Below are 24,841 nucleotides of genomic sequence, written 5' to 3' on the forward strand. Positions count from 1 at the left end.
CACGAATGGTGCCCAGCCGAGCACAGTTCGTGACACACAGGGGGTCTTATCCCATACTGTGCTTTGGGGCGGAGCTTAGTGTTTTGAGGGGGAGGAGTCTGCCCAACGCGTTTTTTCCCTGCAGCCCGCCATCTTTGTTTTTTTTCGGGGCGCTGGGATGAGAAAGAATCAGCGTAATTCTCGCTCATTGAAATACATTTCGCGCGTGTCTTGGGTGATTTGGACTTAGAGTTGATGTGGCACAAACAGACGGACGTCTCGTCACGAATTTCTACAACAGAAATCCGTCCCGAACCCTGCCATTCACGACTGTGTCCTGAGGCACGGTTCGTGACAGTGCCGGAGTGTCACAAACCGTGCTTTTGCCCTAGGCACGGTTTGTGACACTCGGTCACTGTCACAAACTCTGCCCAGGCACGGATTGTGACAGTGCCTGAGTGTCACAAACCGTGCCTGGGGCAAAAGCACAGCTTGTGACACTCCGGCACTGTCGCGAACCCGTGCCCGGGGCTACAACTTCACGTAGCCATTGATTTAGATCGGACGAGCTGACTGCCTCGGGACGTCGAAGTAATCAGCAATTGGCCCGATCCTAGTCTAGATCTGGTTTCCCTGGATAGAATATATTTAGTCGTTCAAATTGTTTTTGTTTTTTTTAGCATCTGTTATAGATACTGTCTTTTTGTGCCACTTCGATTCTAGGTCTAAGTTATTCAATTATTTTACAGAGCGAGAATTACGCTGTTCCTCCTTACCTCAGCGCCCCAAAAAACAAAGATGACGGGGGGGGTGGGGGGCTACTGCGGTAAACAAAAACACGCTGCCTTATATGGAAACGCGGGCATCACTGCCCCGTCAGTCACAGTGATTGACAGCACTTCCGGGCACAGTCTGTGACGGTCGGGCTGTGTCACGTTCTGTGCCTGGGAAAGCATCGTCTGTGACAGGCATCGTCTGTGACGGTATATTCTATCTAGAGACAAAGTTTCGTATAAAGATTTATAAAAATGATGCACACCGTCAAATATTTAAGTATATACAGTTAAACACACAAGTTTGTTCATTGGGCACTGTTTTCCGTGACCAACACATTCTATAGTCGCAAATATTTCTACTCCAGCAATATGGCTATTTTGTACAGAATAAGGAATAAATACTTCATGGCATCAGGCGATACATAAACGTTGTTGCGCCACCAACGAGAGACATAACGATCAGGTCCACTTGCGAGGGTGTGACCGGCTATCACATGACTAGCCTGTATGTCATTGGCTGTCAACTCGTCGTCGTGGTACTTAATGTCATTGGCTGACAGCATGTGGTCAGAAGGTCCCATCATGTGATTGGCTGACAGCCTGTAGTCACGAGCAGGTCGCATCATTTGATTGGCTGACAGCCTGTGGTCACGAGAAGGTCCGAGCGTGTGATTGGATGACTGCCTATGATCACGAGAAGGTCCGATCATGCGATTGGATGACTGCCTATGATCACGAGAAGGTCCGATCATGCGATTGGCTGACAGCATGTGGTCACGAGATGGTCCGAGCGTGTGATTGGCCGACAACCTTATGTCACGTGAAGGTCTCATCATTTGATTAAATGAATATCTGGTCACGGGATAGTCACTGTTCCTCAACGCGTTTAGGACGATACTTTATATAAAAGTTATTGTACAAGAATGAGAGCGATCGTCATGGCAACTGACACGTCACTCCATGAGAGCGGTCGTCATGGCAACGGACACGTCACTCCATCTCCATGAGGTTGTGCCAGAACGCGATTGGCTGGTTCTCCTGGTCCACCGCCCTCCGGAGGTGTTCAATCTCGCTGAGCTCGGTCGCCGTCGGGCCGAACCGAACTTGCCCGAGGACTCCGTCGGAGATGATTCGGGCGTGGTCGTACACGGTGGCGGTGACGCTGACGGCCTTGAGCTCGTCGTGCGGGATGTGGAGACTGAAGGCCTCCTTAAAGACGGGGTTGCTCGTCTTCCTTCTGATGCGGGTCTGTCTTACGTCATCTTCTCCTCCGTCGGCGCCGGACAGGACGATTTTGACGTAGGGATCTGAAAGTGAGAGAAAATCGTTTGTTATTGCGGTGAACAGAATTTGAATTTGCTTTTGCAAGACAAATAAACGTAGAAATGTACATAGATGATAAAGGAGAAATACAGATTGTTAATAGACAGCTTACATAAAATTGACAATAGCCATATTTCATTGTGTGCGTGTGTGTGTCTATGTGTGTGTGTGTGTGTGTGTGTGTGTGTGTGTGTGTGTGTTTCTTTTTTGTGTGTATGTGTCCGTGCGAGTGCGTGTGAGAGTGCGCGTGCACGTGCCTGTCGCAAAAACTGATATTCTTGTCGTGCCTTCTGGTTGGAACTTGAAACGCTACGAGAGGCTTTTCTGAAACCATATTGTTTGGGTAGTAACGTAACGCATGTTATTTGAGACACGTTACATGCTGCATTCGGAGAACTGTGGCGCAAAACACTCGAATATCGCGGAAAACACTCCACTTTCCTCGCAGACGTGCGCTGTTTGGGGTTCAGGTTACCAGTTCTGACGCATGCTACTCGGTAATAAGTGCATTTGAGCCGCCGAGGCTTGTAAACAATCACCAAAAAACAAGTACTTCGCTCCAGCCTAATAAGAGAGCAAGACAAGTCTCAACAGCCACGACTGCAAGTGTCAGCTTATCAACCAAGTGTCATTTCAACCAACCAAAGTGGCGGCCCTGTGTATGAGGAAGCTTGTAGCGTCAAACCTCTGCACGTAAAAAACAACAACAGTTCGAGTCGAGAAGAGTAGGGGTAGTCTCTAAAAGACTAGCTACGTCAGCTACAATGTATAGGAAGACTATTTGCCAGGGAAGTTTGGTCACAAGAGAGTTTCAAAGCGCCTTACTGTGGACTGGCTCCACTTGCCAATCACTCCCCGAATTCTATGATCTATACGCCCGTAGAACGGCCTGGTGGAGGCTGGAGTAGGGGTGACCCGGTATGCTTGTGTGAAAATTGAAGCCGTAGCGAAGCCGCATGTCACTGTCAGATCCCGAAATCATTAGACATTACGCTTCGTGCCAAGCATAACGCTTCGCTTCAAGCTTGACAGAAGAAGGATATGTCTTCAGTCTCTGAAGGGATGGGCAGTCACGACAGATGCGTATTCATCAGATGGTTACACAGTTTGTGGTCGGAATATGGGATAATTATTGCCTAAGCTAAGTCGTGACCAGCTGTAGAATCTTACAATCACGACAAGGGATTATGTCAGTGTATGATTCAAACAAAGTTTGCTGTCAGACGTGCAGGACATAGCAATCGGTGTGTCTGGTCTTTTGATGTGATATAACCATTTAGGACAACGATGGCCTAATAAGCTAAGTAGTGACCAGCTGTAGAATGATACAATCACGACAAGGGGTTACATGTATGTCATTCTATGATTCAAACAAAGTTTGCTGTCAGACTTATATGACATTGCCATCGGTGTGCCTGGTCTTTTGATGTGATGTAACCATCTGCCGTCTGTATTTGTACTTATTGAGAATGTCAACACGGCCGTCACGTTGGCAATCCAAACTGCGTGTCTGAGTTTAACCAAAGTGGTTATTTCGGCTCATTAGTGCAGACGGACAATGTCAGGTTGATATTGCTCTCTTTGAAGTGGCTGCACCAGCTCAGATCACGATGAATAAATCTAGTATCGACTAGGGATAGTCTGCACACTGAAGAAATATTTCTTCCTCTTCGAACTCGAAGCGTTATGTTTAAGACGAATTCAAGCACAATTCGTATTTTCAGTATAGCGCGGCTTCGCTACGGCTCGCTTTTTATAGCCAATCACGCCGGGTTACCCCTACTCTTCTCGATATGTGTGTTAGGTTCTTTAACGTGCAGATGTTTGACGCTATGAGCACCCTCAACCTGTGTTTACGTCCCCGACCGAAAGGAGGATGCCAATGGGGCGTTTTTTCCAGACGTGTCCAGAACCGGACCAGATGTGCCGAGTAGCAGAACGAACAGACCACTACACCACGCGGACACAACTGTTGGAGCCACTTAGAACATGGTCCATGGCACGCCGCATGCTTCCGGCAATCTTCCCTCAAATCATCCACTCAAATCGGCCCATGTCTGTCTGTTCAGCCGTGAGGGCTCGCCTTGTATACATTGATGCGTCTACATCAACTTGACATGCTGAACAGCTTCAAGGCATCTCTTCTCTGCCTGCCTGACTTGTGTTCTCATCAAACATCAATTCTAACATGATGAACAAATTGAAACGATCCCTCTGTGATTTTCTTTCCTCTCACGATTTCTAATTAAGCTGTTCGGGTTGTCCACCCAACCGTACGCGATGCGAGTCGTGCTCACGAAAACTTTGAAACGCTCGGTGCGTATATGGTCACGGTTGGTGATTCCGGATTGTGGTTAGCAATATGGCGTTTCATAACGACAAGGTCGCTGGTTCGAATCCAGTTCAATCCGTCGGTTTTCTGAGCCCCAACATGCACGCTACTGGTAGAGCATAAAAACGCTGTAGCCTGTCAGTATCATGTTTTCCTTAAAGGGAAAGCCACACCTTAAACTAGTTTTAAAAACCTACCATTAGCGTCGAAAAGAATTTCACACCATCTTCACAAAAGAAACTGTGTACGCTGTGTTCAAAACAAATTTCCTTGCGTAGTTTTCACATTTAGGTACTTGCCTATCATACCGCATAGCGGTTGACCGGTTATACATATGCGTACGTGGCAATCACCGAAAATGCGGTTTCTTAGCGTTTGGCGACTCTTCCTAATCTCCAACCAGATCAACGGATGGGAAGATAGTATTAGCGGTCAAGCAATATCCAACAACACTCAACATGGGCCGTTGTTGGTATATAAGAGAGAAAAAGCGTGTAAATTACAGATTAAGCATGGCGTAGTTTTCTTAGTATTTTCTTGATATTCTGATGCATTTAGCCCTTTAGTTGGGCATGAATATTGAAATAAACTTCATTGTCATTGATATTCAGTTTAGCCGACAGGAAACTGTCTCCCTATCCGTACATCTGCTTTGAAATTGCCCTCCGCCCACGTGTTTTCGTAAATCCAGTGCCATTTTACCACCTCTCGTTCTATGAATGGTTGATTTGCTTATAGAAGTGCGACAGGAAACAGTCACAGACCGCATTGAAGGACAGGAAAAGCAGCCACCCGAAAGAGACCGTAGATAGACTTAAGCAACCCCTTTACAAAGCACTTGGGAAGGTACATGCACAAGAAGCTGAATGCAGCATCATTGTAACTGACCTCTGACCTCCAAAAAGCGATCTTGAAATGTAGTATGTTACTCTGTTGTTTTATTGTAGTCATATGTATGTCAGGTTGTGTTTTGTGCTTTTGTAATGATGTGTATGTACGATATGTTTTTATGAATCCAGGAAGAGTAGATTAGATTTTCAAGTCTAATCTGATGGACATCTAATCAAACATCAAACGTCAATTAACGTCGCGAGGAGTGGGCTGACACTCGGGGGAGGATGGCGGCACTCTGTCGGCCGGAGTGCTATCATCTCCGTCAGACAGAAGTTGCAACAAGGGCGTATCTTTAACCGCCAGCGCAACCGTCTCCATGGTAACGTGACGCTTTAAAAATAATACGTCTGTCTGTTACTGACGCGTATGAAAAATAATCCTGGCTAAGTGGGGATGATACCTTCACATTTAAGCCCTATGCTTAGGACTTAGGATTATGGTTAAGCACTCTGCATTACCTATCAACTATAAAGTAGCTTGTTTTAGACAACTTCAGGTTTTGATAACGTCTTCTCTGCCAAATTCTGAACTCCAGACAATCTTTTTTTTAAATCTCAAACAGCACAGAGACATCGAACCACCCCTTGAAAACTGCCTACATAGGTTGACTCGGGCCAGTCGGAGCCATTGGTTACGCGTACTTTAAAGGAGATTTCCGTTAAGACGAGAGACTTACAAAGACGTTCGCTGCCGACGCACGGTCCTTGTTTGGTTATTAGTATCTGAAAGGGGTTCTCGCTGACGTCAAGTGTCCTCCGCGACGTTTCGATAAGGAACCCGCGTACGCACGGCAGTCTTAAGGAGATATGTGAGTGTAAGGAGGGATTGGGGTCAAGAAGAGGAAATTTTGATCTTAGAGGCAGAGATTCTGTGTCGCCAGGAAACCCTACGTCACCATGGGGCACTGAGGTCTAAATCATCAACTTAAGTAACTGTGACGAAATTGCGAACGTCTTAAAGTTCATATTGAAGACGTGGGCGTAAAGGTAATGCTTTAACCTCTAGTTTTGATGAGACGTCGCTACTTATACAATAGAGGGTGGAGCCCCCAATTTTCCGGTGGCTAGAAAAGCCTCCAATTAAGCGAATGGGTTTCTTCAGGACAAAATCAAAAGTCTGTAACCACCATCGTTAGAATTCCGTCAGGAGTCGTCTGATGATTGCGTCATAAGGGCAGCAGTGCGGATCGCACATTCTACCGGGGGACTGCTGTGTTCGTTAAGCCCCCCTCTCACCGGACCCGCGGCACGCTGGCGGCGTCGCTGCGGCCGATCAAATTGACAAAGCACTCAACGAATTTCATCGACAAAAACGAATCTTTTTAAGCTTTAAGTGTTTTGTTTGGTCATACTTGTAAGTTTTTAATGATATTCCCATTATAAAGTCAAGGTTGACACGCATCCAGTGCCGCGGGTCCATTGAGAGGGGGGCTTAACTACTCTACCTTAGCCTCCTTCGCAGTCTGCTAAGACTGCTGGCCTTTAGTTTTTTTAAAGAGCAATTTTCAACAAATGCGCCAGGTTCCTCTGCCGCGATGAACGTGTCTGTGCCCACAATCTTCCCAGCATAAGAACCCGGCCTATGTGTTGAAAATTGCGAATCAGCGCTAAAAAAAACAGCCCCTAGAAGGCTGCAAAGGAGGCTTCTCTACCATCTGCCTCTCTTCTTCTGTGGTGCATGAGACCGGGGAAACAGCGGCAGAGAAAAATTAGGATTGTCTCCAGAATGCAGCTGATAGTCCAGAGAGTTGGGAAAGAATTGGGAATGTAGAGTGAAAACGGAAATTGGTGCAGATGGTATTGCAGAAGAACGAACTCTTTAGCAATTCCTCACACATGTGTGTTAGTGCAGATGTGCTCTGGGTACGTTTAGGACGCCAAACCCAAAGTGGGGAGGCGGGCGTCTTGAGGACTTAAAATTCTGTTTTTCCTTTCGGCGAAACTTTTTAACCTAGTACATGCATGCTGTCATCCCACACGTAACCCGGACTCATGGGACTGGAGCTAGAACTAGAACTAGAACTAGGACTAGAACTAGAACTAGAATTAGAACTAGAACTGGAACTAGGACTAGGACTAGAACTAGGACTAGAACTAGAACTAGAACTAGAATTAGAACTTGAAGTAAGCCGACTGTGAGTTTGTCCCACTTACACTGCCATCTTACAAGTGGACTTCAAACATCAGACGAGGGAATACTTATCGGTGTTTGTTCATGCCTTTGAAAACGCTTTGAACCAAAGCCAGAGTTTTCTGTCGCCTTCTCTTCCCTTTTGACAAAATGGTACCTTTACCGAGTGGGTTTAACCATTACCGGGTGCGGGTCGCGATCCCTATTATACAGGAGCCCTCGACCATGGAAGCAAATGTTTACACAAATTTCATCCCTTTTTATGCTCAGTTCTGGCCTTTGTTCAGGGTGACGCCGTTTTCCTCTGAGTTCACGCAGCCGCCTGCCCCTGCCTTTCACAGAACCCACTTTACTGTGGTTGGATTGGAGACGCCACAAGCTTTTTCGAGACATCAAAGTTCTATCAAAAGGTGCCGCCGACTGAAAAATATCCACACAGAAATGGAAACTGAATACAGAGCGGAGATTCGATCAGTTCAAAGAGAGTTTTAGATAGAATTGGCGGTGATTCTATTTCCTTATTTTGCTCGAGAATAAAGATTAGATTAGAGCTCCAAGAGAACAAATACACCCTGAAATGAAAGGCGAACACACAGTGCAGTGGTTACGAATGAAATCAAAATCTGCCACCAGAGAGTCTTTGCCCGGATTTTCAAATCACTTTTCCATACATCTGAAGACCAGTAAGAACCGGAAATAAGCGGCTCGGGTGACCTAGAGGTTGGCAGTACTCCACGCATTGACAAAGGCTTAGGTAGCTGGCCTACCACAGTCCGTAAATGGTTTCCAGACATTCTCACTCTTTCATTTCAACAAAGCCCCAACCCTCCCTGACAAATCCTGAGCGCCTTACACTAATGCTCTAGATTAAGAGCCGTTTCATCAAACGTTTCACGAAACGTATTTGCGGATCACGTTTAAAAGGTCGTTTTAACAGGGAGGCGGTGGAAGGATATTTGCACAGAGATGTGCGAAACATGTCACAAGGGTTTCGTGGGCAGGTACATGTCAGTTCAGCACCACTGCAAAGATAAGCCGTTTCTCGAAACGTTTCTTCGAACGTATTTGCGGAAGGATCGCGTCTAAAAGGTCGCTTAAGTAGAGAGGCGGGGGAAGGGAGTTTGCACAGAGATTGCAGCCTGTGCGAAACATGTTGTCACCAGGGTTTCGTGACCAGCAGGTACATGTCCGTTTGACACCACTGCAAACAAAGCTACGTGCGATTTCGTTGATGAAGGTTAGACATCCAGGTAATAAGATACGCCAAAAATCGCACGTACGCCAAAAATGATTACTCAAGCAACTGGATAAGATAAGAAACGTATGACTGTTTCAAAATCTTATCCAGTTGCTTGAGTAATCATTTTTGGCGTACGTGCGATTTCACACATCCACAACACGCTCCCTCGTAACAAGTCACGAACTCTTTCTGGATAAAGTTTATCCGCATCAATATGTGCGACCTTTCCGATGATAGAGGAGCACAAAAACACTTTTCCTTGGCCAATGTTTGCCTCCTTAACGGCGGGCGGTGGGTTTGGCTTCATTCATGGTGCGTCCGGCGGCTTTGAAAGATAAGCGAGCCAGGAGTTCAATCAATAGTTAATTTCTGCAGTGCACAAATCCTGTGTAGAATACAGAACCGGCTGGAGTCTCCCCTGAACAACCCGGTCTGTCCGGGGTGCTGAACTGAGAGTGGTTCTGACTGTAAATTGGCCAGTTGAACAGTAGGGTGCTGCTTGTTAGGGCAGCCTCGTGATGCGCCTAGGCGAACTCAGGGCTGATCTCTGATGGAACATCTATATATATGTAGAACGCGTGAGTGCGGAAATTACCCGGATGGATTTGGTTTTTATTCTTCAAGAGAAGAGAATATCTACAGGTCCATTTAGAAGCTGGGTAAGCATTGTTTGGCGCTTGTAGCAAAGCCTGCGGATCACTAAAGTTGGATGGTTCTTACCAATGTAAAAAAAAGTAACGGTAATCCCATAGCCTTTTTGAGGCTCTAGGGGCAGCGGATTGTTCTCCACGGTGTGTAGGGCACGGTATTGGAAAGTGGAGCCCGTCACTCTCCTTCCACCGCCTTTTACCTCCTCAGCCAAAGTCAGGTACCCATTTTAACTCCTGAGTGGAGTAAAGAACGCCATTAAAAGCCCTTCTCAATGGTACAACATAGGTGACATGTCAGGGGATTCGAACCCAGGGCCTCTGGGTTCTTGTGCCAAGCATCCTGACCGTTACGCCAACACGATGATGCCAAACTGAGCTTCAAACGATGCGGAAAATTAGCAGCCACACGTATATAACTGGCTGCACACGAAATATCTGCAATCAGTGATTTCCTTCCTTCTCACTGATCACGTCTCAACACCGCACTTAGTGCCCATTCCCTGTTGCTTGTCGGTGTCTTCTCTAGTCTACGCTTCATCCTTGGATACCTTAAGATGTCTATGTGGCGCTGGCCTCTGACGAGCGTCTACTCGAGAGAGTAAACTACATGTACAGGCGCTGGCGGCTTTTAAAACAATCTCGCCTGACTCAGTCTGATCCTTGCGCAGGAAAATGCTGTTAGCCGATTGCGGAAGGGATTCTGTCGGCGTATTTTTTCCCAACCCCTGTAATCTAGGAGAAAATTAAGCAAAACCTACCCGACCTTTACATTCATTCAAAAGTGCCGGCTCCCTGATTAGCGAGTGTTTGAAGGTCTGGGGTAGGTGTGGTTTTGAATATAAATGAGTGAAGGGATGAGCGTGTTGTAGTGAGCGGATAGGTTCTCTGAGAATAGGACTCGCTTCCGTGCATATCCGGGAAGAAACTTTCCGACGCTTCTCCATCGATTTTTGTTTGAAAGAGAAGATGGTGGTTTTAACACGTGAACGTCTTACCAAATACCTTTCTGGAGATTTGCTGGGCCATGGGCTTAATGCTCAAAGGTAGCTGATTCCACCCGACTGGAATAAAGCCCCGCTGTATTCAGCCAATTTACACTTGAAACGATGTTTCAAGGCAGCCCAATTTCAGAGGTATCTTTGAAAATAGCCAACAGTGACGCCACAGTTCTTCTTCCTGGAAGATTTAGATATTTTCCTGGAAGAACTAATGAATCGGTCCGCGACACGTGTTGAGAATTCACGTTTCCCGTCGGCTGACAAATTGGACGGATGTCCCCTAATCCTTAACGGCCTCCCCCGTTGGCTCTTGCTTCTACCCCCCACTTTTTCATGATTCCTTGCCTCATTCGTCGCCGTCACTTCTAGAGTACGGCTGGGTAGGTGACGTGCGCACGACTACACTATACCGTTTCCGTCCAATTTTGTGAATACACAGTTCTCTTCGGAGTTTACGAAGAAAAAATAATTGGCGTTCCGGGAAATTCAAAAACGCTGTTTGCTGTGGTAGCGTCCATTTGCAGTGTAGTGTTTGTGTGTAGAAGGTATTCATGTTATTGATTGGGGATCGGGGCTGGTGTTCCTTTGCAGGAAAGGGCAGGCTGGTTCTGTCTTGTCCTAACAGAGAAATGATTATATTTGGGCCCCCTGGCGGCCTTCCTTGGTGCTACAGAAGAACTCCTCTTTTTCTATCTTGCCTTCTGGACAAGCTATTGTCATGAGTTGTAGGTGGTAAATAGCTCTTGTGCTCCGAAAAAAGTGACATCTATCAGCTTTCTTTCGAACTGCAGGGGGCTTTAAGTTGCAGATTTTGAAACAATGTAAACCAAGAGTACTGACCAGGTGGGGTTAGTATGCTGTTTCTCGGCAGGCCCTCAGCCTTGATGACGGTCACGATGAGGTTCTCTGATCTGGGCTGGTAGCAGAGAGACACGTTCAACATGCCCAGGTCCTGCGAAATAGAAAATAACGTTCATAACACTGATATCATATGGGTTTTTATAGAAATACAAAAGATCAATCAAAGATACAGTCAACCCTTGTCGGGCAACCACCCGGCACAGGTAACCACCTCCAGTCACACTTAGCCACATTAAAAAAGTTCCGTCCATTTTTACATAGTTAGCCCCACCCTGTTCTGAGCAACCACCTGTCTTCAGTAAACCATTTTTCTTCAGCCACTTAGGTGGTTACTGAATCCAGGTTTGAATGTACGGCTGATCAAATATTTCGGCCGTCTATTCGACTCTTCATTAGGATAGTTTTACACGGCCTCGCACACATGACTTCAGTATTCGCTCAAAGTCGACCGAAATGTTTTCTTTTTGGTAGATTCTGGTAGATTTTGACACAAACTACCAGACACTTTGGCCCTCTACCGGCGTCACAAAACAATCGATCAGTCACCTGAGAAGAGCCATACGATAAAGCCTATAGACCCATATGGCAACATATTCAAGATGATGGTTATTGTGTGCTTTGTCTACTCCCTCCCCAATTTACTAGTGCCACCAAGTACTGTAGGAGCATCCTCACTAGATACATGTAGCTTTAAACAACGCTTAGAGTTAATGTTAGATGTGCAAAGGTTAGGTGTGACAGTGTACCCGTGAAGAGTGGTTATACAGGCTATACAGATACCGATGTAGATGGAGATACAGACACAGATACAGAAATAGATACAGACACAGATACAGACACAGACATAGATACAGACAGACACAGAGACAGACACAGATACAGAGACAGACACAGACAAGTACACCACGTGACGCCTCACCTCCGCTTCGGTCTTGGGCTCGAGATTTCTCCAGAGGCGGTTCTCATGACTCAGGTCCAGGGTACCCAGCACCACCTGCACCTCCCCCAGCAGCTCGTCTCTGCGCAGGTGCGGAGTCTTGCTGAACACCTTCATGCGCAGCTTCATGTCGTTCAGCATCTGAAGAACAGAATAAAAACAGTTGAGAAAACTGGACGATCTGAGACAGCAGACTTCACCCCATACCCACACTGCTTTGCGACTCTTCCGGCCTCACTAACAATGATAGTGGCATTGAGGACGTATGGCAATGCTGCATTATGTATAACATAGAGAATCGCAGAAACACAGAAACACACAATATCTTAATCAATAACATCAATCAATGGTTAACCAACAACAATAGCTGAGAAAGAAAAAAAGTACATAATTTGTATGAAAAAATTACAAGTTAAGAGCAATATAAAAGGGGACCAGATCCACATTTCACTGGAAATTCGTTTATAGCGTTTTAGCATTTTTTCATGCCAAAGAACATCACTACTTTCATCATCCAGGGAAGGCACATCCATTTTTCGACGCCGCCGCAAAATCCATTCAAAGAGATTCTTGCACAACGTTGCACATATCATATGAGCATCCTCAAACGGCCCAACATTAATATCTCTACGTTTCCAGTAAAAGCCTGCCTATTTGCAGTGCCTTGCACGTAGAGAGACACAAATACAGCCGATGTATATATGTTTCCCCCGCAAATTCTTCCCTCTCCGTGACAATACCGGCGCCAGTTGGTCCAATCAAGGGACGACAAATCAGATTCAGCCGCTCTCCAATTACTGGGAGACCACCGTGATGCGATTAGTTCCTTCGGTAGAACCAATCTGTGCCGGTAACAACGTTAGCGTCTGCGGCCTGATTGAAGTGGGTGGAAGCGGACTGCGAGGGTCTTTGGTCGATACTTGGAAGGAGCACGTTGTGAGATCGTCTCAACAACGTGTTTCAGCCATCCGTTACTGCGCACACTTTCATTCATTTTATTGTACTGCATACCCAGTAAACCGCCTCATGGCGTAAGTTGGCTGATTGAAGTAGGCGGAAGCGGACTGCGAGCGTCTTTGGTCGATACTTGGAAGGAGCACGTTGTGAGATCGTCTCAACAACGTGTTTCAGCCACCCATTACTGCGCACACTTTCATTCATTTTATTGTACTGCATACCCAGTAAACTGCCTCATGGCGTAAGGGCCCTGTCACACTTGTGCGTATATTCAAGTGCGCGAGAGTTGAATTGGGCATAAACTTTTTTTTTTGGTTTAGGTAAATTTCGCGGGGAGAAAGTTGTTTTCCACTTTGACCCACCGTTGTGCAGCCTAGTGATCGAACCTAAGAAATGACTTCTTCGGCTAGCCGGCTGCAAACTTAACCTAAACCAGAAACATGTTAATACGCAACTCATGCGGACTTGTATATACGCACAAGTGTGACAGGGGCTTAACACAACAGGTTTGTACTGAACAGTACAAGCTGCATAGCCGGACAGATGTATTTAATCCACTCACATCGGTAAAGAACCACACTCTTTTTTCGATAAGTGTGGTGGGGCGTGGCTTCCTTTTAGTAAATTTATACGTTCTTCATTTATGTTTGTCTGGAAGTGATGTTAAGTGAGAAAGACAAAAAAAGATATGCGAGCATAATGCGTCTGCAAATGACGTCACAGCTACCAAGCTGATCGTTTGAAACTAGATCAGTCAGACCTACAGCGTTGCATACGCATATAATATAATCGCGTGTCAAAATATGAATATACAAACCCAATTTACCTGGCAACTTCCGAGTTAAATCATTCAACTTGGCGGGCAATAATTACGTCACATATCTATAGTTCGAGCCCCCCCGAAGTAGAAAACCTCGTTAAATTTAAAGAGTTCCAAGTATGTCAACAGTATGCTGCGTTGACAATGCCGTTCTCTAGTGCTACAGTATTTCGTTTTCCTCTTAACCCTAGACCTATTCCAACCACTAAACCCACCTGTAGTCCGAGTCCCCGAAGTAGAACTCCGCGTTAAATATAGCGTTCTTGATGTGTTAATGATTCGTTGCCCTGACGATACCGTACACAAGTGCTATTTTAGTCTTAACCATACACATATTCCAACCACTAAACGCACCTGTAGTCCGAGCCCTCCGAAGTAGAACTCCGCGTTAAATATAGCGTTCCTGGTGTGTTGACAATACGTTGCCTTGACGATACCATACACTAGTGCTATTTTAGTCTTAACCATACACATATTCCAACCACTAAACCCACCTGTAGTCCGAGCCCCCCGAAGTAGAACTCCTCGTTGAAGATGGGGTTCCTGGTGTGTTTGACTGTGCGCGTCTGCTGCCGCCCCACCTTCCCGGGCAGCAGGTACAGCCGGATGTAGCTGTTGATGTTGTTCTTGGAGTGCTTATGGCCGCCAAGATTCTCAGCCTTGATGATAGATACCTTAAAAACAAACCAAAACAGAAATTCATCTCAAGATTGACGCCAAACAGCTGTCCTAACCACATATTGTGTATTTTTTTTACATGCATTCTTTATTTTTCGTTTTCGCAAACAGCCCGGCCGGGCCTCGGATTGTAAATGGGGCCAAAGCATGAGCCAGCGGTTTGTAGTGTCTGAACCTGCTACGTCTAGTCACAATAACCATACTTTCAGCACTTTGGAGAGGTCGACACTATAAAGCCAGACCTAAATCGAACCCCCAAAGTTGATCATACAAACGACATGCATGACACCATAAGAATTAGGTTTCTTTATGTCTCTTTAAAGTTATCAACTGTGAGGGAAGTGATACCACCAACAAAAATTTATCAAAGAAACTCTGTTAACTCCAAGCAGACCTCCTCGAATCAACCAGCCAAAATTGAGAACGCAAACGAAGATCATGACAGCATATGAATTAGCAAAAAAATACAATTAGACAATGATTTACCAGAAGCACGCTGCACACTTGCAACAGTAAGACAACATCTAAACTTTCAAGCTTTGGTTGTTTCCCAAAATATAGATGAGTTAGTACCTTTAGTTGTCTGCCTCTCTTGACGAACTCTATGGCAAACTTGAGCTCGCCCAGGTAGTGGCCCAGCGGCCTGTCCTGTCCGTTTGACTCCCGGAGGGCGTACGGCGTGAATGTCGGGACCTGGGGAGACAGGGTAGAGTTTGTTCAGCTCAATGTTTAACCCATTTGGACTACTGATTTGATTTGATTTTTTTTTATTTATTGGAATTGCAACAGTGCAATACACGTGGGACACATCCAGCTATTGCTGATGTCGTGACCCACACACATAATGTACCCGATTTTTACACTTGGGTGAAAATCGTGTTAAGTACCTTTTCCCCAAAGGCACATGATCGGTGGCAGCAGGGGATTCGAACCCGGAACCCCTTGGTTCTGAGTCGGAAATCCTGCCGTTACGCCACACGACACACACTACTAATTACAAGGTTTCCATTAGATCCCTTTATTCGCAAATTTCAGTTTTATTATGAAATCAACTGAAAAAATGACAGTACAATATATATACACCTGAACGGTTGATTTCAAAACGTTTGCAGAGATCCCAAACCTATGATGACCTAATTTAACCAATCTCAAGTGTTTTGCGAGTCTAGTGTTAGTACAGTGCACGTTACGTCCATGTGCCACTGGACTAATGGCCTTTCGTAGCCCGACTTTTAGTCTCCAGTTTCAACCCCCGGGGGACGGCATGGCTTAACAACGGCTCTGAAACTATAGCGGCCTCAATTCAACAAATCTATGTGTGTTTTGCGCGTGCGTCCATGTGCCACTGGACTACTGGCCTTTCGTATCCCGACTTTTAGTCTCCAGTTTCAACTCCCAGGGAACGTTACGGATTAACAACGTTTGTGAAGTCTCAGAAACTATAGCGGCCTCATTCCAACAAATCTTTATGTGTCTAGTGATTGATATGTGAGAGTACAACGCACGTTTCGTACATGTGGCTCATTCCAACAAATCCCAAGTGTTTTGCGCGTCTAGTGTTCGTGTAGTGCACGTTTCGTACATGTGTCGCTGGGCAATGGCGTAAATCGACTTTTAGTCTCAAGTTTCAACCCCAAGGGACGTCACGGCTTAACAACGGCTCTGAAATATAGCGGCCTAATTCCAACAAATCCTAAGTGTTTTGCGCGTCTAGTGTTCGTACAGTGCACGTTGCGTCCATGTGTCACTGGGCCATGGCCTTTCCAACCCGACTTTTAGTCTCATATTTCTAATCCCCGCGGACGTCACGACTTAACAACAGCCCGCATGAGCTGACACGATTTGTCCTAGTTTCTCTGGTCGTTGTTTGCTCGTCTGCACATCATAGCTGAACAACACTCCGTATGAGCTGACACGAGTTACCCTAGTTTCTCTGGTTGTTGTTTGATCGCCTGGCAGCCATAAATATAAACGGCCCATCTCGTCTCATCTTCCCGTGCACGTGGCGCGACAGGAGCACCAATGTGAGTGCCACTGGATCAAGAACTTCAAGCTGACAGCTGGCGCGGACGATATTTCTTGTAATAGATATACGGTTCGTTCTCAGTGAAACGTGCAAATGATAAATGAATATACCAAATGTATGAAATATATACATGTATAGAATATATACATGTATAAAATATACAAAATATATAAGATAATACAAAAAACATGAAATATATAAACCATATAAGATATATGAAATAGATGAAATACATAAAATTTATAGAATACATAATATATATAAGAAATATAAGATATATAAAATGTATAAAATATATAAGATGTATAAAATATACATAATATGCAAAATGTATAAAATATATAAAATATATAAGATACATAAAATATAAAGATTATATAAAATTTGCAAAATATATAAGATATATAAGATATATAGAATATATGAAATGTATAGAATGTATGGAATATATAGAATAAATAAAACATGTAAAATGCATAATATTCAACCGTACAAATAATATTTTATAGATGTAAAATATCAATTTATGGAGAAAAATGACAATGTAAGAACGTGTCAGTTTTTTTTAAGTATGCCATATATTCTTGTATTGTAAAAGACATTGCAAAGTTCGCTAACCAATGTCAGACAGTGCATACACGACCTTTGACATGTATTTGTACAATGTGTTGTATTGTATGGTGTTGTATTTTATGTATAATGTAACCATATGTTAGGTATTCTAAGGAGAACAAAGTTTTACAAAAGATCTGTAACTTCATACAGACAGCTGGCTGGGACGGTGTTTTTAATGGTAGATTGTATGAAACATTGTGTACCAGGTGGAACAGTGAAACCCCACTGTCAACAGAATCTGTACTAACAAACATACCCGTCAGGAACAGAACACTTTCATCATTTCTACTATGAATCAGAGAAAAAGAATCCTGTCTTCTTTAACAAAGACTTTAAACTTGAATTTGTCCCGGCTATGAAACAACAAAACGCGTAGATATGAGGTAGTCACTTTTACCAGCTTGAAATTTCTTTCTTTTTGTGCAATTTTGCTTTTCTTTATTGCATGTTATCTTGTGCTATCGTATTATTGTATTTTATCATATTATATTATTCATACATTATTGATTGATATTTCAACTGCTACAATTACTTTGTTCCATGATACGAGTTCAATGTTGTAATGTCCTGACAACAATCTAGCCTAGTGGCGGCCATTGTGGAACACTTTTGATTTTGATCAAATAAACCATTGACATATAGTCCAAAAGGTTGCGCAGAAGAACGCTTGTCATTACCAATACTGCAAAAGCCTGTTCCCTAGACCATTACATCTTATCGAGCCCCAAATCTTGTGCCCATGACACTGTAAATGCGTTATGTTCGTGGTTTTTTTATTTCGCACTGAGAGGAAATTGAGTGTTCGCATTGGTTTTAAGTTTGCGGCTGTGCTATAGTAACATATTGCTACAGTATTGGACAAAAATGTTCGCGGTAGATTTAAGTCCGCGATAGAACGTAACGCCACCGCGAACATTTCTGCATTTACAGTACTGTATACGCTGAGGGCCACTCCAAAAAGGCAGTACAAAGGCCGTAAACTCTTCACGATGTGATTAGAGCTGGCGTGTCCGACGTTTACGGGTCGTTTATTGTGTTCTGGGTTGAGATAACACGGGCGCGTGTCACCACAATTGACAGGTGGACAATATCTGCAATTATATGGCCGGCCCACAGGAAACCCGCGTCGTGAGGATTACCACGGTAATATGGTAGATAGCTAGCCTGGTCAGTCTCTAGGGGTCGGCTTAGGGGTGTTTTACCGGGCCCAGTCTGTTTTATAATGTTGATTCGTTTCTGTCATCCTGTCTACTTAGCTGCCATATGGAATTTCGTAGCCTGTCTAATTAAACTGCCATAGAGAGTTTCGCCGAGCTAATCTAATCCTAGGCCGTAAACCCACCCCCCAGTGGGCTAAGCTCTCTGGGTGGGCGGGCATCCCTCCAAGCGCCGTAGAGATATCGGGGAGCCCCTGATGGTATGGTTTCCAGGCTAGGTAGATAGCATATAGCCGAATTGAACTCCTTTACAGTAGATCGACATTTAAGAATGTTATTGCGTTAAAACCATTTAATGCGCTGAGCGAGACAACCGTACGTAATAAACCTCATCCGTTGATACATAACGCCTACGCTAAGAAGCGAGAATAATAAGCACGCATACGTTGATGAAGGTCAGACATCCCGATAATATATGATACGCTTAATAACAGTTACTCAAGCAACATGATATGATTTTGGAAACGGTCAGACGTTTCAAGTAGCATCCACTACTTTTCGTCAGTGAGCAAGATTTGTCGAACGGCAGGTTTCTAACCACGAACTAGAATCATATCCAGTTACTTGAGTAACTGTTATATGAGTATGCATGCATATTTATGTTTATAAATTTGCTGTAATATCTTAAATGACTGCTGCCTCGTCCTGTGGTTGTCCCGTTGCAACAGGAGTATGCAATAACAATCCACGGATTGTATAAACATACAGTGTAACCACAAAGCCGTTATCTGATATATGCGGCTCCATAGAGAATCGTGAGACTATAAAGACTGGACCAATATTAGTCTAGTAAACACGCCCCGTAATGGTTTCAAAGCACTGATTTTCACAGTGTTGACCGACAAAGCAAAAGTTTCAGCCTAGGCAGTCGGAAAAGGCTACGATATTCACCCTCAAAATCTTCAAAATTAAAATAATTGCAACTAAAAGATCTTACAAAAATAAGAAAATGGGATCGTATTTTTCTTCTGGATTAGAAAATCTGTACAGTTTTAAAAATAACGAAAAACGCCCACTTTTGCACTGATTTGAACAAAGGTGACCCAGTTTAAACTTAGGCGATTGGAAAAGGATACGATATTCGCTCTACAAAATATTCCAAATAAAAGGAAGTAAAGGATTTATTTTTTAACCTACATTTTTGAAAAATCAATTTAAAAGGAGTTTTTGGTAGAATAAATAAAATCTTTACCATGTTCAAAATAAAGAAAAAGCGCACAATAACTTCTTTTGACAAATACATTTTTTTTAAATTTTGCTACATTTATTATATAAAATGTTCAAAATAAGTACAAAAGCGCCCACCTGTAGCGAGTTGCTGCGAGGCCTGGTAGGCAGGTGCCCCCCTCCCCATGGGCTGGTCTTCCGCGGCACGTTCGGGCTGGGCTCGGTGGAGCTCGGCTCCGTGGACGAGAAGTCGATCGGCACGGCGAGCGAGGAGCGCCGCCGGGTCTGGAACCTCTGCCGCCGGACGTACTTGGGCGCCTTGGGAGACTTCTTCCCCAGGGAGCTGGCTTCTCCGGAGCTGCGCCGTGAGCGAGTGGACGCCGGTGAGGAGACCGGGGACGACTCCGAGGAGCTGGGGTTGTAGAAGACGCTCCCGGCGGGGGTGGAGCCCGTGCTGCGCCGCTGCTGGTGCTGAGACCAGCCGCTGTCCGAGTCCGACTCCGGGGTGATGACAAGGGGGCTGGACCCGCGCTGCTTGGCGGAGGAGCGCCCGTTGTGGAAGTAGAGGGACTCCTTTCTGTTGGTGGTGGGGGACTGGGTGAGGGTGGTGAAGCCGTACGCTGTCCGGGTGCGGCCTAAGTGTTGGAGAGTCATCCCCATGCGGGACAGAGGGTCCGCGTTGTTGTCCATTTCGGCGGCGTCCGGCCCCGGCGCGCCCCAGGAGTCCGTGTCGGCGGGGGCGGTGACCACCCCCGTCCGCCGGGCGCGGTAGGGCGACACGACCGGGGAGCGGGGCGGGGTGACGTAGCTCCAGGCGTCCGAGTCCGGAGCGTAGCCCGGCAGGGATCCCGGCGGGAGCAGACGCTCCTCCCCGGGAAGAAGTCCGTACGCGGCCTCCGAGTCGTTGGAGCCGCTGTCGCTGCGCTTCCGCGAGGGCAACTCCGTGGGCGGGATGAGGAACTCCGGGATGGTCTCGGGCGTGAGCACGTTGGTGCACCGCGGCCTGCCGTCGGCCTCGTACGGGCGACCAGGCAATCCCTCCCGAGGGGACCTCAGGCTCTTCACGCTGTTCACCAGCCACATCCTGACTTCCGAGCGCACAGTCTACTTTCCTTCTACCTGAAGACGTCTGCGTCGCGAGCTGCGCTGAAGTCGAGTGTTTACCGTTACCCTGCTGGAGAGATGAAGAGAGAGGCAACCGTTATTCAAGCCTTCAGCGCTGCTAATTGGCGCGGCGCACGCAAACTGCACCTGCGCTCGCCTGGATTAAAACAAGTCCATTAAAGGGGTCAACAGAGAGCCCCGCCTTCTGCAGTATGCACAGCGAGTAGACGGGAAGAAGTCTCCGCCAGGGTTCATTTCTGCGACTTAAAATTGTAGACGAAACTAGCTAAATCGGGTGAACAATTTGGAAGAGGAATCAATGACCGCAATTTCTCTCTCTCTCTCTCTCTCTCTCTCTCTCTCTCTCTCTCTCTCTCTCTCTCTCTCTCTCTCTCTCTCTCTCTCTCTCTCTCTCTCTCTCTCTCTCTCTCTCTCTCTCCTCTCTCTCTCCCTCTCTCCCCCCTCTCTCTCTGTCTGTCTCTCTCTCTGTCTCGTGACCATAGCTTATCCAGAACACGAGATATCAAACCGAAAGTTCCGCTGCAGTACCAATGAAAGCCGCCAGGGGCCCAAAATCTAATCATTACTTTGATAAAACATTACCTAACCACATACCAAATTGCATGACAATAAACCCGTAACTTTTTGATTATGCTGCTAAACCGCAAACACATACATACATGCATACGTACATACATACACACATGCAACTGCTACCAAAAACATTAATTACCTTCTCGAAGAAGGTAACAAGTCGGACCTTACAACTGCTTGGTGATTGTACACGGTAGAACGCTCTCTCGAACACGTTCAGTGTATAACAACAGGCGAGGTTTGCGGAGCGGTTTGCCTGCACCCCGTGTTAAAGGCGCGCTGGAGAGGTGTGCAAACACACCGGGCACTTGTCATCACAGCGCGTAATGCAACCCGACTGCACACATCACACCACGCACGCTCTACATCTGGTAAAGCCCCTGTCACACCTGTGCGTATATACAAGCCCGCATGAGTTGCGTATTAACATGTTTTCGGTTTGCAGCCGAATAAGTAATTTCTTAGGTTCGATCACTAGACTGCTCAACGGTGGGTCAAAGTAGAAAACAACTTCCTCCCCGCAAAATGTATTTAAACAACAAAAATGTTACTGCGGAACTCACGCGCACTTGGATATACGCACAAGCGTTACAGGGCCCTAAAGCCCCTGTCACACTTGTGCGTATATACAAGCCTGCATGAGTTGCGCATTAACATATTTTCGGTTTAGGTGAAGTTTGCAGCCGAAGAAGTAATTTCTTTGGTTTGATAACTAGTTACTAGACTGCTCAACGGTGGGTCAAAGTAGAAAACAACTTCCTCCCCGCAAAATTTACCTAAACCAAAAAAAATGTTACTGCGGAACTCATGCGCACTTGAATATACGCACACGTGTGACAGGGCCCTAACACGGTGCGCGGGGGAAACCCGAAGGGTAGCCACAAATTTGCCCTCGTGACTCAGACTAGAATTAGATATCACAAATTTCCCCCCGTGACGCAGACTAGAATTAAATAAGGTTCATTAAGAATTGATTACGGGGGTTTGTTCCACGTCTTTTGGTATATATACCGTTACCATGGTGACGCTAGTTTCCTTGACATTCTATTCCGACAACAGTCTCTCCATACGTCATACTCGACGTGCATGAGGGTAATGTTTGATGGCTCGGGGCTGTGGTTTCTCACCAGTGTGGGTTTACAGTTTAAACACGGGTCTCCCGGAAGCGGAAGTCGACCGATTGCGTAGGTCCAACACTTGACTCTAATCAGAAATCAACCGGGAAGCTTCTTGTAACGGGAATTAGGACGTCTTTAATACAAAAAGCAAACAGTAATGTATTACGGTTAATAATTGGCTATTCGGGCTGTGGCTTCTCACCAGTGTGGGTTTACAGTTATAGTGCTTAATCACGGGCATCCTGGAAACGGAAGTCGACCGATTGCGTACGTCCAGCACTTGATTCTAATCAGAAAACAACTCGGAAATTACTAAACACAACAATGTTACGTGTACGCACTTCCGTCCGAGCGGTTTGGCGGATGTGTGTGTGAGGGGGGGGGGGTTAAACACAAACACATGAACGGGAACAAAACCTTTGACCAACTCATGACGTCACACAAACGTCACCTGTAAAATGTAAATGAGTTAATGGACTAATACAGTCAAACCTGTAGAAGGGGCTACCTTTACATAAAGGCAACCTAGCCAACGTTACCGCTTTTGAGTGGTCCCTAACATAATTTTCCCAATTGAGCCTGTATTAAGAAAGCTGTCTATAGCAGCCAACTGTCGGCTGTCTTTTGCCTTTTTTAAGTGGTCACTAAAGACAGGTTTGACTTTTTAATTACAACAAATCTGCCCAACATTCGTATGGTTAGCTGTGTTTTCAATAGATTTTGAATTAGAAAACGATACAAAACGGTAACACTTGCAATATTCCGGGTATTTGGATACTATTGGTACAAAGTAAAATGTCATGAATACGACGAGGCTTGATGCCCGAATCTTACGCTGAAATTTCGTTCTCTCTTTCTCATTTTAAACCCATTTTACCAGGTACACACATACAAACACACACAAACATGTACATGCACACACACACAAATAAGCAACACAAACACAAACACACACATGCATACACACACACATATACCTACACACACACACACACATACACACACACACACACACACACACATATATATATATATATATATATATATATATATATACATATATACATACACACACAAACACACACACACATACATGCACGCACACACACACAACCACACAGGTACACACACACATACTATTACACATACACATAAACACATATACACACACAATACACACGTTTACACACATATGTATGTGTACCGATGCACATGTAAGCACAAAAGCACACGAATAGAGACTTTTTTCCCCAACTTTTCTTCTTCTTTATTCCTTTGTCCAAGAAGGCAACATTTTAGTCAAATCCACTTTGGTTCTTGAAGTTTAAGTTGAACAAGTTATGCGTGAGCTTCTAAGCCCCGCGTGGGCCGTCCGGTGTGGGGCAAAGATGATGAATATAAACTTTCCCAATCATTATTTCAATAAGAAAACGACTCATGCCTGTAATTTCCAAGAACAGCGCTCGCGTGGGTGACATGAAACATCTCAGAGCCCCTCCTGTGCTCCGCTGTGATTTCTGATTTCTTCTAATGTTGTTATTTCCATAGGGATAGAATTAAAGCAATGCATGTGGCCTTACTCTGTCAGACCCCGCTAAGTTACGCGTGAGCTTCTATACCCTACGTGGGCCGTCTGGTATGGGGGGGGGGGGGACAAAGACGATGAATATTAACTTTCCAAGTCATTATTTCAATGAGAAAAAGATTTCCAAGAACAGGGTGCTCGTGCGTGAAATGAAAAATGTAAGACTAAGAGCCTCTTCTACAACATGATTCGCTTTGATTTGTGATTTCCTCTAATATTGTTATTTCCATAGGGATAGAATTAAACCCGTGCACGTGGCCTTACTCTGTCAGATCCCGCTGAAAGAAAAGCCTCAAACAAACCGCTTACCACGCACGTGCACGAGCCACGCCTGCACGTGACACACGTGCACATCAAACACCTGTCTGGCGTCACAGACTTAAGTCCTTAAAGAGCGTGACTTTGATCTGTGAGTGAAAGTGTAGGACTTGAGTCTCTTTCAGACGTCTCAAGTTTCCGTTAGAAAGTTAAGCTTACCGGCGCATATCAGCTAATAGTGTGACGTCATACGTAATTAAAGGGCGCTCGAGTACTCTTAAGGGCTCCAGGGGTCCTTGAACGTGACCTTTATGTTTACCTTAAGGCGAAGCTCTTAAATCCGTTTTAGATACTTTCACTTTCTCGCCGTCTCCATCGTTTGAAGCTGTGTGGATGACGATTATGCATAAGAGGTTTTCTGACGTCACACATAAGGATACTTAAGGTAAGGACGAGTTTTTGGGAGAGCATTACCTTGATCTAGTCGTCAAGGTGAAGCTCATCACTACCTGACAGACGTCTGCAATTTCACTTTCACTTACTCTCATCCTTTTGAAGCACAGATGGAGAGAACTGAATAAA

At 45.2% G+C, this 24,841-nt stretch overlaps 1 protein-coding gene across 1 annotated transcript; it reads right to left on the bottom strand.

The window, feature by feature from the left end:
• Positions 1 to 972: 972 nt before the first annotated feature.
• On the bottom strand, positions 973 to 20,861 carry LOC136427159 (C2 calcium-dependent domain-containing protein 4C-like). The gene is made up of 6 exons (XM_066415924.1): positions 19,739 to 20,861; positions 15,149 to 15,268; positions 14,392 to 14,571; positions 12,103 to 12,261; positions 11,163 to 11,274; positions 973 to 2,062 (listed from the first exon to the last, which is right to left on the bottom strand). Exons 1-6 carry the CDS (start codon positions 20,681 to 20,683, stop codon positions 1,746 to 1,748), a joined length of 1,833 nt encoding a protein of 610 aa, XP_066272021.1. The 5' UTR covers positions 20,684 to 20,861; the 3' UTR covers positions 973 to 1,745.
• Between the last annotated feature and the right edge of the window lie 3,980 nt (positions 20,862 to 24,841).

This window comes from Branchiostoma lanceolatum, chromosome 2 (genome assembly GCF_035083965.1).
Source record: "Branchiostoma lanceolatum isolate klBraLanc5 chromosome 2, klBraLanc5.hap2, whole genome shotgun sequence".
NCBI lineage: Eukaryota > Metazoa > Chordata > Leptocardii > Amphioxiformes > Branchiostomatidae > Branchiostoma > Branchiostoma lanceolatum.